The sequence below is a fragment of the Andrena cerasifolii genome, chromosome 2 (assembly GCF_050908995.1).
Source record: "Andrena cerasifolii isolate SP2316 chromosome 2, iyAndCera1_principal, whole genome shotgun sequence".
NCBI classification, from domain to species: domain Eukaryota; kingdom Metazoa; phylum Arthropoda; class Insecta; order Hymenoptera; family Andrenidae; genus Andrena; species Andrena cerasifolii.
This window is the reverse complement of record NC_135119.1, coordinates 11308518-11324517: the sequence shown is the minus strand read 5'-3', so window position 1 is coordinate 11324517 and position 16000 is coordinate 11308518. Positions and strand designations below refer to the sequence as shown.

Genomic DNA, 16000 nt, shown 5'->3' with positions numbered 1-16000 from the left:
ACAAAAACGCATCGAAAATCGTGCTCTCTGGGAAGATGTGGAAACCTATTGATACAATGTCGCCCCAATGCGCCACGCGCGGTTCATATGGCACGGGCCTGAGGCGCTCCAAGCACCTAGGCCGCCGCGGGGGCCAAGACGCGCGGCGGGAGAAAGGAGGCGTGGCCTCTGAAAATCAGTCACCGTCACTTAATTCCCAAGCCTGCTTTGGTCTAAACGCACCTTGATTACGTACCTACATCGTGCAATACAAAAATGTTATTTTTCATAATTTTCATCCTACCTTTATGAAAATAGTATGAATTTATTGGAAAGATTTCCCCGTTAAAAATGAATCCTAACATGACATAATTCGGAATATTTTTAGGATTATATACGGCGATAAAGTATCTATATACACTATTATTTAACTATCAATAATCCTAAAAAATAGTGCGATTTATGTCGTGTTTGGACTCATTTTCATCGGGGGAACCTTGCCAATCGATTCGTACAATTTTCATAAAGATAGGATGAACGTTATGGAAAGTTAAGTTTTTATATTATATATCTTCATTTTCCTTGTCCATCAATTACGATTAGCTGAGCTCGAGGTGACGAAGGATGAGAGTGAAGACGGTCGCTAAAAAAAGATAGTATTTTCAAATTCAACTGGGCAGTCTGATTCAAATGCAACCGAGCATCGCTGTACCTACCACTCAAGCGGCCGCCAAGAGCCGATCTGTGAAAACCGATGCGTGTGAGTTTTCTTCGTAAGCTGTTTAGCCTATGGGATGGCGGTAAAATAAAGGTATAAGTATGTACAACAATATATGCGCTACTAGGAACTTGCTTTATTTGAAAGTAGTCTCAACCTCATAGACTTCGCATTCACGCTTTTATTTAATTCGTTCTTCCACACACACTCATTAAAGTGCAATTTCATGCTGACGCTCGACGCTCGTTTTGAGAGTCAAAACCAGTGATCGGTCCACGTGACTTTCAGCATCAAACGGAAAAGCTAAACTCGGTTTATATATCGATTATAGACGCTCGTTCACTCTGACATGCTCTGACTCGCTCGTTCGTTAGTTGAGCGTCGATCACGTGATTGATTTTGACGCTGAAATTCCCGTGGACCGATCACATCACTGGTTTTGACGCTCAAAATGAGCTTTGAGCGTCAGCATGAAACTGCACCTTAATGACCGTGTGTGGAAGAACGAATTAAATAAAAAATAAAAAATTTATAGGTCGTCGCGATCACACAGGTCCAGCATCGACGTTTGATGTCCAAGCTCCCGAATCCCGAACCGGAACCCAGCCACGTGCGCGAGACCGCGAGGTCCACGCGAAAACGGTAAGGCCGTAAAAAGCAAAGGACGGTATCGGGCGGCATCGTCTCTGATGGCACGTGCAATGGAGAGAAGAAAGACATTCGCAACGAGCAAAATTTTCCATGATTGATTTCGTTAACAGCCGCGATAACACACGTTGTCGCCGCGCGTGTCTCAAGACAGGAAGATCGATCCTTGTTCGATCCTCTAGCGAGGAATTCCGTAGCTACGTATAATGTGAAAACAGCAGGGTGGTCAATCAAATTTGAGAGTCGTGTGACGACAAGTCGCTCTAATTTATTGTCATCTGTCAAATAGCCGTTCCATAGTTTTCTTACATATATACCACGCGAAAAGAAGGTAACAGTTAAAGGTCAATCTTATACAGCCAACGATCCAGGGATGAGCCGTTTCGGCACGTTTGATACTCGCACGGTAGAAACTCGGTGAGCGGGGTAAGCGCACGTCGACCGCTCGTGGAAACTGGCCGTGCCGTGCCGTATTGCGCCGTACCGTGCCGTGCCGACTGCCGTGGCGTGCCGTATTCGAGCGCAACGTTGCCGAACTTTACCCTCACAACTCGCAACACGTAGAGGTAGAGGAGTGAACCTGAGGTTGACAGCATTTTGTTATTCGGCAACGTTGCGCTCGAATACGGCACGGAAACAGCTCGTGGTCTCAACGAGCGGTCGCCGTACGCCTACCGAATCTCCACCGTGCGAGTATCGAACATACCGACACGGCTCGTCTCCGGCTCGGTGTCTGTATAAATTGACCTTAATTCGTAATATCGTACTGCGAGAATCAGTGTTAACAGTGTTAATAAACCGTGAAAAATGGATAATTTTGAAATTAATATTGAATTATTAATCACGCACGTTGAAGGCAGGCCTGTGTTGTGGGACAAGACACTGGACATTTATAAAGATCGAAACCAAACGAAGAAGGCATGGAAAGAAGTCTGTAAGAAGCTCAAGAGTAATTTTGAGGAGTTGAGTGATACTGAAAAAAATTCATTTAGTAAGTAGTTTAATTTATGCTAAATACATAAATAAAAGATAGCGTTATATTATATTAGCCATTGGAAATTTCTGACAACGCAATCTAATGTTTGATTTACATTTTTATCATTTGCCACTAAACATCTCTAACATCTGTCATAAAATAATCGGTTAATAAGTCTCTAATATTCTTTGCTTGCACCTCTCCTCCTTCAAATCTGGTTATGCTTAAAGTATGAACAAAATGATATAGAACAAGACTTAACGATATCAAAAGCAAAATGGGGACTTACATTAATTGGCCCATGAAATATTAAGGTGCATTCCACAAATCTCCTTGCTCTGCACAAGCTGTAGTTAAAAATTCGGTTTTGAATTGTTTACATAATTCAAAAGTCTTATTTTCTACCAAAAAATATGGTATGGTGCATTTGGGCTTTCTGTCCCAGGTAGACATTTCTCAATTGGAAGTTCTTGAATATTTACTTCAATGAATCTCCATAACAAAGATTATTTGAAAATTGAAGAATTGCTATCTTTACCGTAACTACCAGTATCGGCATGAATAAAAGAATAATTAGAATCTGTTACTGCCATCAATATGATGGAAAAATATTCTCTATTACATGCCTCCGTTATTTGTATACGTTTCTCCGTCAACTGCCCCTTGACGATCAGGAAAGTTAGCTTTTCTTTCAAATTCTGTAACAATGGATATCCATTGCGGTTTTGTACATATAGCAATGCATCTCATTCATAAATTACTTCCTAATTAAATTCTATAAGTATAACGCAGTTTTGTAAACGTGCAACTAGTCGCCAAGCATCTGGGAAAAGTAATGTAATGGAAACTTTGTTCTTTACAGGTAACGAAGTAGCAAAAAAGTGGACAAACGTGCGAGATTCGTTTGTGAAATCGAACAAAAGATTAAAAGAATTAAGAACATGTGGTGTAGCTTCTTTTAAGCCTAAAAAGTATGTTTATAGCAACCAACTGCAATTTCTATCTAAGTTAATAGAAGAACGTCCGGCAGAAGACAGTTTAAGCGAAAGTACATGTACAGACGAAGGGGAAATAAATTCAGATATATGTGCCACGCAGTTCAAAGAGCTGGAGAAGCAGCTGAAATCGCGGAAGAGAAGGCACGACGAGTTCGAATTAAAATTGATAAAAGCTCTTGAAACAAGCGAAAGTCAACCTAACAGACATATTTCATTTTTTAATGGAATAATTCCTTCCTTAGAGAAATTGGATGACGATGATGTCATTAAATTTCAAATAGGAGTTTTACAGCTATTAGAAAACATCAAACGCAGTAAACAACAGAATGTATGCTCACAACCACCAACGTTATGCAGGTGTTCAGCAATCAATACAGTGAAATGTAGTTTTTGACCTTGAAAACTTGACTGATATAATAATCGCTGATTTTATTCAGTTTCACGATTACGTGTATTATACGGTTGAATATAAATACTTGCACAGGAAGGCCTCTCCTTCAAATTATATCGATAAGCTTGTTATTCGTGATAAGGTATGCAGTTAAAAGTTTTATATTGCTATTGGGATTATAAGAAACGTGTTTATGAAGACCGTGAGGAACAAGATCTTATAAATAGAATAATCTGTGATCGATTAAATATTCATACAAATATTTAAAAACCATTTTCTTAATTACTTATCCCATTCGTTACATGTTTGTCGTTTACTTCCTCCTGAGCTGCCGCTGCCTGCCTCGCTAATTCCTAATAAAATACAAGAAATTATGTCGTACATATAAAATACGAGATTCGAACATATTGCAATTATTTGCATTTTCATAAATCTTATTTTTCTTTTCTTTCGCGTTTCGCGATCATTCATTTGTTAAAGATTTAAGTAAATAGGAGCGAAGGGTACGTAAATGACTTAAGAAACAAGGATGATATATCTTAGGATTGGGCTCTCACCCACAATCAGTAAAATGAGAATATGGGGTAACATGTACGAAATACCAAACTATACTCACTGCATCAATAGCATTTTCATACTCTTGTTCACAGTGCAGTATCACTGTGTCATTAGTACCCGTACTGAGATTCTTTGAATCTGAGTTTTCATCAATTCTGCTATTTCCTCCTGAGTATTCAGTTTCAATGTTTGTGTTTCGAAGAGACTTTATTTTTAATCTCAGTTCTCTGTTTTTAGCTTCTATTACCTTTTCCCTCCGTGTCTCTCTGTCAAGGAGCTGTTTATTCCAATAGTATTAACGATGGCACTGACAATCAGTTGATAATATTTAACTTACCGCTGTAAACAAAAGCTTATCATTCCTCTGATTAATTGTCAGGGCTTCTGAGAACTCGAGTAGAAATGTTGTTCCTTTTTTATTAGCAACAACAGCTAATTGCCCTTGTTCGTGTGGTCTTATACATGTTAAGATTTCGTCGCAAACCTAATATTTGTATTCGGGAGATGAAGTATATCGAATTAATAACAGACACTTTCTACTGATACGTACTTTGACACTAAGAACTGGAGAATCTTGTTGAATTAACAAATCCCATACATCCAAAGTTCCATCCATTTTTATTAAGAAAAACACAGAGAACCGTGTTACACTCCACGCTCCACCCATTAAGAAGTCTCTGTGGCCTCTGAAACCAATAATTTCAATGAAATTTCAATGATTCTCATCAACAAGTATAAGTTCGGAAGCTAAAGATATATTTACGGTGTCCAAGCGATGCAAGATTCCTTGCAATCTTCCGACCAGATTCTTGTTGTCCAATCGCCAACGGTTAAAAAATTTTTAACAAACGTTGGATTCCTCTCCAGACTTATCACGGGTCCATATTGCGCTTTGAATCTAGTTGCAATTTTCTCGCCGGGAGTTTTACCTTTGCGATTTCCTGATATTACCACGCCTAATTATAAAAATAGATGTTTAAAAGTAGAAGTGCGAGTACATTAATTCGCAGCTCTTACCATTCTCAAGACCGCACATGAATCGTGTACCCATAGACGGTTCAAACTGTAATGCAGTGATTCCTGTTGCTTTGTTAACATTTTGATCCTCGGGCTTACATAGATCTATTACTAGCGTCTCTGTAGGCGTTTGTAATTTTCTAGTATCCCACCACATTATCTATAATATGTATTTCTTTCCCTTATTACAAGAAAACATCTTCATCTATGTCGTTCTATACGTACCTGCCCGTCCTTCGAAGCACTGAAGAATTCTGTGCCAGTTTTAGAATTTATCCACAAGACTTTATTACATACATCTCTGTGACTGAACTCTGCCGAACTCGTCTCCACTGGATCCGATCCTTTCCTAATATCCCAGCAAGCTACTTGGCCAGTTGTTAATCCACTGACCAGTACATTACTATCTTTAGAATTATACTCCAATGTTAAAATAGGGCAAAATGATTTCAACGTTACAGAAGGAGTATTTGGATTTTCTAGAAATTTCTGATATGAGTTTCTTTAGTTCTCTCGCGAGTGATTCCAATCTAACGTACCTACGTCCCAAATATATGATACGAGATTGTCATTTCCTCCCATCTTAGAATCATTATTACAGTAACTCGCTGCGAAACGATTTCCCTGATCCGGTGACCAGGAAAGATGTGTTATTTGTCTCTTCACTGGGGAAACATCGCGGTACACATTAACTGTACGCGAATATGCTCTTTGTATTAACGAAACTGGTTCCATGTAACTGAAGTATTGCTCATAAATATTACAAGTATTGTTTTGTAAAATACAATGTTCCATTGGCTGAAAGCAGTTACAAATACGTTTATTCATTTATAACAGCAGTAGCGATATAGACGACATAATTACTGGTAATAACTGAAGCATCGTATGAATATACAGCTCATCCTTTTCTATCTTGCGCTTGTACCTCACTGTTTGTTCTACATCTTTCATGTTTATATCCTTCGACCACCCGCCTTCGGTATGACACATACCATTATCTTTGAATGTTGCAGTATTTGTGTTTACCTAAATATATTAATAGTTAATACCTGAGTCCATTGATATCAGATATCACGTATTTAATATATCTGGAATTCCAGCTCGAATTTTTACCTTATGCATGGAGTATGTTTTACCACATTGAGTTCCATGAGTTGCGGGATCTACTGTAACGTAGTTATTCCCGTATCCTGTATGAGGTTTAATATCAACTTCTATTTTCTGATAATCAGAAAAGCTACATTGCCTTCCAAACTGTAATCGTTTCTTTGTATAAGTGTATTGTAAATTCATGTTTATGTATGCATGTATATACACGTAGATTTAAGTACTACTTTCCAGTGCAATAAACACTACTTTTCAGTTATCGAGTGTGAAATGCTTAATTAATTTTTTCCCCAAGAAACTTTCAATGAATAGAAATAATTTGTTTTAGGAAAATTAGCAGTGGTTATTATTGTCACTCAATTAACGTGTTATTTATTCCACTGATATTAAAAAATATGCAAAAATATTACATCGAAAACGTCCGCAATAACATGTACCCGTTATTTATGTAATTTACAAACAATAACACTGAGTTGTGTATGGTGTAATAATTGCATATAGACGCTGTTTCTTAGTTACTATAGCAACATAGATAAGAATATAATTGTTCACAGGGATACGAATTTTTTCATTTAACAAGACTTTTTAGACTTTTAGTCGTCTGTTCTTACTAGTACTGGAATTTTTGGATTTAAACCCTGGCAAAGAATGCAAATCATTTTATAAAATTTCACGTGTTCTGATTTTGTAGAATCGAAACACATCTTGATGTTGGGAAGTACATCTTCTGATATAGTCTCAATTAAAGCTTTATAATACTGTATTTGTTGTAGTTGCTGTGTCATTTCAAAGAATAATAATAATTGACCCTTGTTTGCATAACATATACATTGTACTCTTGATATTCCTGAAAACAAAATGGAAAACGCATAGCACACTAGCGAAAAGAAACAAACTACATTTGTATGCACCTACATACCTTCAAAGTTTCTAGCATATAAAAGATTCCAAATCCCGTTTGACATCCATCCTGCTGTATCAAAGTCGATATGTACCTCTGCCTTTTGCACTTCTGCTTTCCAAATATATAAACTATCCGATCCTTTTGCCTCGCATAGTTTCCACGTAGAGTTTAATTCAGTATACAGTTTTTTGATACCAATCAAATCAGCCATTGTGATACTCTCCGAGAATAGATTTTGAAATAAGGATATTAGTTTAGGTAATGTTACAACCTGAGTATTCTGCCTCAAACTTTCTTGTACATTTCCGTCCTGCAATATACTCGTGTATCAGTTTTGTCCGTTACATTGTAATCACTCTACGAGCACCACTTACCATCTTATTAAATTCCGTCAGAAATTTATTAAGCATCTTTTGTTGCTTCCCGTTATCAATCGGTACGCCTGAAAATTCGTTGTTTAAATAAGTATGGTAAGCTTTCAATGCTTTAATTATTTCTCCAGGAATGTTAAATGCGTTAAGACCATCTACAACATCTACAGTTATAAAATTCTGCTCGTATGTAAACTGTGCGATTACATCTTCATGAAGTGGGCACTTTGCGCGATTCATACTAGAAGATGTGCAGTTATTAGACTCGGATGCAACTTTTTTTATTAAATTCTTTAATTCGCTGGTCGACGCCGCAGAAGATCTTTTATCAAATGTAATACATTTCGCCTATACAGAAAGAAATCACAAGATATAATTAAATTATTAATAAAGTACTGAACTAATACGGTTATATAACAGGATTCTGATAAAATTAAGTTAAGATAAACTATGACTGTGCGATTGAATCAATATCCTCATAAATATTTGAGTTTGGTAATTCTGAAAACTGTAGAGCGTAGATTATTGTTTAAGTTTTAATTCATTTTGCGTCGTACATGCTCGTATAACTCTTAATCTTAGTTTTATTCAGATGAAACTGATCTTTATTTTCAGTTATCGGAACTTGTGATAAAATAAAAACGACAATATGCAAAGTGATAAACTGGTACTACCTTTGTTAAAGAAGTATCAGATTTAGGATTATCTTCCAACTTATGATCAATGTTTTTACATTTCCTAATCTCTTTTGTATTTTTAGCATTCTGCTTATTTATCGCGAGAAAGTTTTTATTTCTCGTTATCTTTCCTGAGCGTACTGTTTTTTGCTGATTACTATTCTTCTTTATTTTCTCTGTATTTGTATCTGTATCATTTTCTACTATCTCGGTTTGTAACAGTTTATCCAGACTATTTTCTTTACCGTCCAAATCATTATCATCACTTTTTTTGACAGAAGGTGACTTTTTATTACTTGCATTCACGTTCTTCGCCTTCCTTTCTTGATCACCTAAATCGGATAGTAAATACAGTCAATCAATTTGATAAAAAAAACATATCTGTTCGGTAAATATTTACCAGCTGGACGAGGATTATATATTTCTGATATGCTAGGTTGTTTTAAATGCCTCTTTTCTTTTACCACATTAATGGATAATTTCTCGCGCAATTGCTGAGTTTGTAGCAACGCTTTGCCAATCCCCGCAGCAATTTCTTTGACTCGAGTTTCAGACTACAAGACAAAACAAGTTAATGCAGTTTCATTGTAAGAAATGTGTAAAATAATTAATCCTCTTACTTTGGAGCAAGTACAAGCATTTCTACAGACTTCCTGCTTAACCATCATCCCCATGCGCCATGGCTTTAAAGAAAATATTGCCTCGTCACAGTGTAACTTTAACTCATTCTTTACTTCTTCCGTGAGCACCAATATTTGATACAAAAATTTATTCAGTGCTGAAAGATTGAATGTTTCCTCCATTTTTGCGAGGGAATTTTGTTTCTGGTGAAAAGAAGAAACGAAAATAAAAGTCAATGAAAAATCAGATTAATAATGCTACATAATACATAGATCGACGCAAGATTAAGTGTCACTCAAAGTGTTAACTGCGCTTCTCGTCATACGTATCGCATAGTATATTTACACTACAATCGACTTGTACAAATTCTGATTTTCTTTTTTACATACACTTATTATGAAACAAAGTTTGTTTCTTTGTTAGCTGGAAATTTCCTTGGAACTTAAATAAATGTAAGCCTGCAGAGTAATATATATATATATATATATGTATTTATATATGTATTAACCCTCGTACAACGAATGCAAGGTCATTTTGATCCAATTCTGACAAAGTCGATCACGATGTTACATTTGTAACGGCAATGGCAAAATATAGTATAAGATGCCTAAATTGCAGTAACATTATTTGTAGAAATCATACAGGAGATACACCTATTTTATGTATAAAATGTACGTGAATATTTTTTTTATTTATTTTTTTATTATCTATTTATGTGGGATTAATTCATTGTGGGATTGTTCAATTTTTTCGTGAAACCCGATTACCATAGAAATTTTGCTGTGGGTCAAACTGACCCTGCATTACGCGACCATATCCACCATTCGTCTTCCGAGGGTTAAAAATGATATATAATAGAGACTTAAAGATATAATTTATTTCTTCTTCTTTGACAACTGATAGCTGATAAGCCTTCCTCGAGCGAAACTTTTAACTCAGTCAAACTTAGGAGAACACTGGAATTGTTGCTACCTTAAATGTGTACAAAACGATCGTAATACAGATCGTTAAATGCGGTAAATGGAAATGTATGTATGGATCACAAATTTTAGTAAAACGACTCCTCAAAATTTCTACTTTATCAATAAGAAATATAAGAATTGCTACCATATATGTGCATGTGTCTGTGAGTGTTGTACGCGCGCAAGTGTGAATATATATAGTAAAAAAAAAAACAAAGTTTTCTTATAAAAATAAAATGCGATTCACAATTTTACGAGAATCTTAACTTGATAATTTTCCACAAGTTACACCTTCCTACGCCAACATCACGGGATAAAGGTATTACAGTAACCTCTCGCTGTGGGCTGGCGGGGCACAGCGTGGACGATTCCGAGCCGCCGATGGCGCGAGTCAGAGAACCCAACAGCGAGAGAGGGGACGAAAGAGAGAAAGTATGATACATACTCTGTCCCGCTTCGTCTTTCAGGCCCCTACGCTGTTTCGTCGAGCTCAGCCCGCGTGCGGGTCTACTCCGGTATGCACGTAGCGCTCGTTCGATGATAGCGGCTCGCATCGTATCATATTTTCTCCGTCAACTCTTTCGACCCCCCCTCGGGTTCTCTCACTCTCGGCCGAATGATTCCAAGTGGCGGGGATAGCGACGAGCGCTTAACGCAGGGCTAAGCGAGCAGCCCTTAACGAGAAGTTACTGTTTACGTAAGCATTGCAGTTTCCAGAGGGCAAAAAGTTACAGTAAAAAAAAGGCACGAATAATACGAGTGGCGCAACTGCTCTGCTCCTGGATCGTGTTTTGATACACAACTACTTTCTACATCAGACATTCTTTTAAAATACACATTTAAATCTAACATATGTAAAATAAACCGTTTTCTTCGTTTTTACCTACGTGCAATTTGTTCACATAGTTATAAGGAGCATATATTGTAGCTAAATTATGCCAATCGTATTATACATTCGTAGTGTGTATATATATGTGAGGTAAGTCACTTAAAACTGGAAATGGTAATATCGCCGTTGCGTTTCGTGATATGTAAAAACTTGGAATGGAAAAATATTTATTTCCAAGGAGCATATCTGTTTCACACGCAACCATTAACATGTTTTACTCGAAACAGCTACTTCGCGTGGTTGAATACGCCTTACTATACCATTTCTATACGCAAGCTTTTTTTTCCTGTATCACCAAAGGTAACAAAAATATTTGCGATTTCATTATTTGGTGACCCACCCTACATACATACAGAAAAAAAGACCCTGTGTAAAACTGCAAATGAATCCTTAACAGTTAGTTGTACAGTTTCAAAAATTCATTTGTAAACTTAAGTCTGAAAATAACAAAATGAAGATGTATGATTAAGAAGTCTTCTATAAATTAACATCATTCAAGCAGAATTACGGAGTTTATCAACTGCAAATAGAAAGTGAAAAATTATTGGATTTACTCCTTAATGATAATGTATGCTTTATAATTCATCTTTTCTTGGCACATCATCGTCCTCGTCTTCTTCCTGAGCCTGTAAGAATGTATTTACCATAAGTTTGCGATTCACAGAACAACTTAATACTGATTAAAACATGAATCTACGGAACCTCTTCTGCAGCCTGGCCATAAGCACCATCGGAATCAAGGAATTTGGAAAGTCCTTCGAGGGTTCTCTCACCGACGTATTGCACGGCCTGAAAGTTCATTTTACAAGTTTTAAGAGTCGTACGGTAACTAAAACCCGAATGAAATTTTAATCCAATGTACTCACTTCGTTAGTTTCTTTCTTGTAAAGTGTAATCGTAGGGTAATTAATTATTTTTACATCTTCTTGTTCATTTGCAGTAGCATCCATCTTTGCAATGACTATATCTTCGCTGTCCTTGTATTTTTCTCCAAGCTGAAAGCACATTTACGACATTTCACATCCGTTAAAAATGTTGGCGGCCTCAGAGAAAGGCGATAATTATTTTAACGAAACATACCGCGTCATATATAGGAGCCAGTCGCTCGCAATGTCCACACCATGGAGCATAAAATTCAACTAAAACGTTCTTCGTTTTGTCATACGCAACTTCATGGAAGTTAGTACCAACAAGGACTTTCACGGGGTTTTTGTTCCAATCTTCGGGCAGGTCTTGCGTGAAGAAATGTCTTTTCAATTTGCCTTCAACAAATGCAGTTACAAATTCCAATACATTTTCACTGGACACTTCCGACTTTTCTGGCTTATACTTAGCCATTTCTTGTTCGAATTTTGTGAGGCGCATGGTGGGTACTTCGCTCTTCTTCATACCAAAGAATTCTAAGATGCGCTCGTGATCAGGTTCATCGGCATTAATCGTAACGAACAAGACCTATACACACATTTCAATGTTTCAATATGTTTAACTCTAATTAGTATATATGTATATACAGTCTTCCTCGAATTATTGAAATGCTTTTTTCCCCGGATTATCGTGAAAGACCTATCCACCCCACAGTTTAGCTTCCTCGCTGCGAGCGAGGGCAATAAAACCACTGAGCCAGGTAAAATACCCGGTACAGAAAAATAAAATGTTCATGTTTTTGATAAATGTTCATGAAAGTATTACCAATGGATTTTTTAAGGTTTCTCGATCAAAATGAATTCAAACGCGAAGCAATTCGATCCATTTTTAGCGAACGTCACTACGTTCACTAAATGCTGTAATTTACACACTGGAAAGGGACTTGTTCCCGTTACACACTATGTAATACTGCAGAAGAGAATTTAAAACAAGAATATCAACGACTTCACCAAATTGTAAAGTGTCTGTTGAAGATTGCTTAAATGCAGCCTTCAGTAGAAATTGCCTGGATGTTTAGTACCTATTTGGTACTACGAGGATTGGCAAATTACTTCGATAATTGCAGGAGAAATGTTGTGAGTTAACCACCAGAAGCGTGCTTTTCCCTTAAACGGGGGAACTGGAATTCTAATCGTGTTTTCATAATAAAAAATAGACTGAATTGCTTCGTGTTTAGACTCATTTTCGTCGACATAAATTCACCAATCCGTCGGTAATACTATCACCAAGGTGTAATATGAAAAGTTTCATGTTCAATACTGAATGACTCAATTCGCCGTCGACCGAGGGTCTCCCGCTGGTGCGCTATTTCAGTCACTCTCAGTTTATGTCGATGAGTCTCCACGGTCAGACGGTTCGGGCGAGGGCCCTGACAAGGGTCAGTTTATTAGGTGCTAATTACTTCCCCTGCCCCGGTTTATCGAGAATTTCCCGGTCCCAAATCTTTCTCGATAATCCGGGGAAGACTGTATGTATATACAAAATCCAAATTTATACGAACCTCTCCACGGAATTTCTTCGCTGGTTCCTTGATCTTTTCTACATATTCATCGAAATGACCAGCTTCTTTACTAAGGAAGACAAGGAGGTGACTCTTAACATCGCCACTGAAGATCTTTTGTGCCGTATTTTGATTGAAATCGACCACTAAAGGCAGTGCATGTACAGATATAAAGTTTTGCAACTTCTTAACATCGAATTCGTCGGCAAATTCGCTTTTGCCTTCATCGAACTAGAACAAAAAATTAACAACGTATATAATTCACGTACAATGTTAGTTCTTACACGAGATGTATAACAAGCTGTTAATTATATACCTTCTTGAATAAGACAACTTTGCCATCTTGTACCCCATATTCATTGAAAACTTCGTCGCTGCTAGATATACCAAATACATGGTCATCGATGATATTACCAACTTCCAAAAATACTTTCGCAGCGTCTGATTCTGTGTCCTGATAAGATAAGAAAAGAAACATGTAACGCCTTGCTCCTATTAAAATTCTGTAATACGATCAATAAATGAGCGTTAACAGCGCAATTCAAACCTTGAAGAATCCAACGATCGCAACGTTCTGCGCTTCGATGAATGATTTAGCTTCTTCGACTGTTGGCAAATCTTTAGCTGCTGGTCCAGTCTTCTTGGTCACCCAGTTTATAATATCCTCCGTTTGACGACCACCGCTGTAATCGATAGCGGAGCCTTTGCGGTAGAATTTAAGAGTCGGGTATCCCCGAACGTCGTGCTTCTCAGCCAACTCTATCTCTACAGTTGCATCAACCTTAGCTAGTTTCACGGAAGAACCAATTTCTTCTAATTTCTGAGCAGCTTTGGCGTATTTGGGAGCTAAGGCTTTACAATGTCCGCACCATGGGGCATCTAAATGTTAAAGGAATTAATAAGTTATTAATTTATTAAATTCGGGGCAGTAGAGAATTTAACAATTTCACGGCACGTAAAATTTTCACTTATGTTCTTCTCGGTATACTATTCACTCAAGAGAAATTATAGTTAACGTGTGATTCTTCTTTAAAAAATTCGTAAAATTAGAAGTGTGGCAAATTGATCATTGAGATGAAAGAAGAAGCAAGGTCACATGTTGCAAGAAATATATAAATTTATTTATACCCTTTAGAGTCTAAGACCCTTTATTAAGATAAAATACTATTTTGAACATTTCATCGCAACATTATCGAATACAAAGTGGAAATATCATCAACAAGTGGGATTAATCTCCGAAACCGGCTCCTAAATGGTGACGTGTAAAGATCCAGCATCTGGATCAGCCTCGGTCATATTTTGGATGTTGCGCGCAGCAGCGGCAAGCGAAATTACGAACAATCGTACGTAACTTAAAGAATCTATTAACGAAGGAATAAAGTAATACTCACAAAATTCCACCAGCACATAATCATTCTGGGTTATAGCTTCCTCGATATTATCTTTCGTGAGCACTAAAACCGAATCCTCGGTCTCGATTTTCGCCAGAGTAGCGGCGAAGGAAAAGATCACTAAAAACGTTAGCGTAGAAAACTTCATTTCTGAAACAAGGTCAATATTATTCTCGGATTATTACTCCACAACACGCGAGGGAGAGCTCGTTGATCGAGAAAGAAATCGGCGAACCTGCCGTTACAGTACCGAGATCGAAGACACCCAACACCGTTCGCGAGCGTTCGTTGAGAGACGAACAAAGTGATTCAAGCAGCACAATGATGTAGAAAACTATACAGTTGGTAGATCGTGGTTAATGCGTGGCATCGCGTACATCGTGGGAGACGCTGATTGGCTCACGCAATATTCAAGAATCTGGTAGTAGGATGTCAATGTAAGATTACCGTGCACAAGGGTCAGGAATGAATGTTAAGATATCCTTTTTTTTCCATTGGCGATACTTATATGGTTCTGTCATTCCACAGCGAATACAGAAATGCCTATTCATTTTCTTTTTCTTGTTGTTGTTTCATGTTGGGCTGGAAACTGAAGATAAGCTTTGCTAGAGGCTAGAGTTGGATAGGAATATGACTCAGAGCCGGCGCGAGGCGGATTCAGCCCGTTCCCTGAAATTAACCCGGCCCGCGCTTTAAAAGGCCGCGCGGTCCACGAGAAACTCATCGCAAATTTTTCCGAGGCTTTATGCATAGGTATTTATTATTATAAAATTTCTTCAAAAGGCCCCGCGGTCCGCGTGAAGCTCATCGTAAATTTTGCCGGGGCCCTATGCATAGATATTTATGTATTAATGCGTTTTTTGAGGGGCCTCGCATAATTTTGGAACCCGCCCCGTAAAAGTTCACGCCGGCCCTGATGACTATATAGGTACATACACATGCCTACTTACACACACGTGTAGAATAAGAAATTTGCAGAACCAACGGTACTATTGTATCGTTTCAAATACCGTTTCCATTTGAAGTAATAGGTGGTAACGTAATTGTAGCTAAATGTGGGATGAATATTATAAGTTACGAAATGTTTCGTTGATTAAAGGGTATAAGTGTACACATACAAGAATGTGTAATCAGTCGCTGATAAACATGTTTTTGATGATACCCAATGCTAATTTTGGTTTTGTTTTGCACAGTTTTTAAGCTGATATTTACTTAATTTAGTTGATAATGTACCTACATGAAAGTTAATACGTGTAGGTACTGATTTTGTAAGCTTCTGTGGAATCCAATCACTTATATTTTTAGTATTATTTATTATGGTCGCAATAAATTTATGAATGATATTTTATCCCAATTTCTTATCCCGAA

General features: G+C 37.4%; 3 protein-coding genes across 5 annotated transcripts; 1 reads left to right on the top strand and 2 right to left on the bottom strand.

The window, feature by feature from the left end:
* Positions 1-1825: 1825 nt before the first annotated feature.
* Positions 1826-6656, top strand: LOC143366437 (uncharacterized). The gene is made up of 2 exons (XM_076807532.1): positions 1826-2336; positions 3184-6656. Exons 1-2 carry the CDS (start codon positions 2153-2155, stop codon positions 3711-3713), a joined length of 714 nt encoding a protein of 237 aa, XP_076663647.1. The 5' UTR covers positions 1826-2152; the 3' UTR covers positions 3714-6656.
* Positions 3947-6578, bottom strand: LOC143366426 (dynein axonemal intermediate chain 2). 2 transcript variants are annotated; one of them, XM_076807510.1, is made up of 10 exons: positions 6399-6578; positions 6150-6311; positions 5825-6083; positions 5511-5764; positions 5286-5445; positions 5032-5224; positions 4819-4954; positions 4606-4752; positions 4327-4545; positions 3947-4063 (listed from the first exon to the last, which is right to left on the bottom strand). In XM_076807510.1, the coding sequence occupies exons 1-10, from the start codon at positions 6576-6578 to the stop codon at positions 3989-3991; spliced, it is 1785 nt and encodes a 594-aa protein (XP_076663625.1). In that variant the 3' UTR covers positions 3947-3988. The 2 variants fall into 2 exon arrangements, with proteins under 2 accessions (XP_076663625.1, XP_076663626.1); XM_076807511.1 differs by lacking the exon at positions 3947-4063 and having other exon boundaries at positions 4398-4534.
* A 2535-nt stretch (positions 6657-9191) lies between the features above and the next one.
* On the bottom strand, positions 9192-15043 carry Pdi (protein disulfide isomerase). Of its 2 annotated transcripts, none has more exons than XM_076807516.1 (9): positions 14883-15043; positions 14633-14782; positions 13789-14120; positions 13558-13695; positions 13242-13472; positions 11897-12268; positions 11683-11811; positions 11519-11605; positions 9192-11442 (listed from the first exon to the last, which is right to left on the bottom strand). In XM_076807516.1, exons 2-9 carry the CDS (start codon positions 14778-14780, stop codon positions 11392-11394), a joined length of 1488 nt encoding a protein of 495 aa, XP_076663631.1. In that variant the 5' UTR covers positions 14781-14782; positions 14883-15043; the 3' UTR covers positions 9192-11391. The 2 variants fall into 2 exon arrangements, with proteins under 2 accessions (XP_076663631.1, XP_076663632.1); XM_076807517.1 differs by having other exon boundaries at positions 14868-15010.
* Positions 15044-16000: the final 957 nt, after the last annotated feature.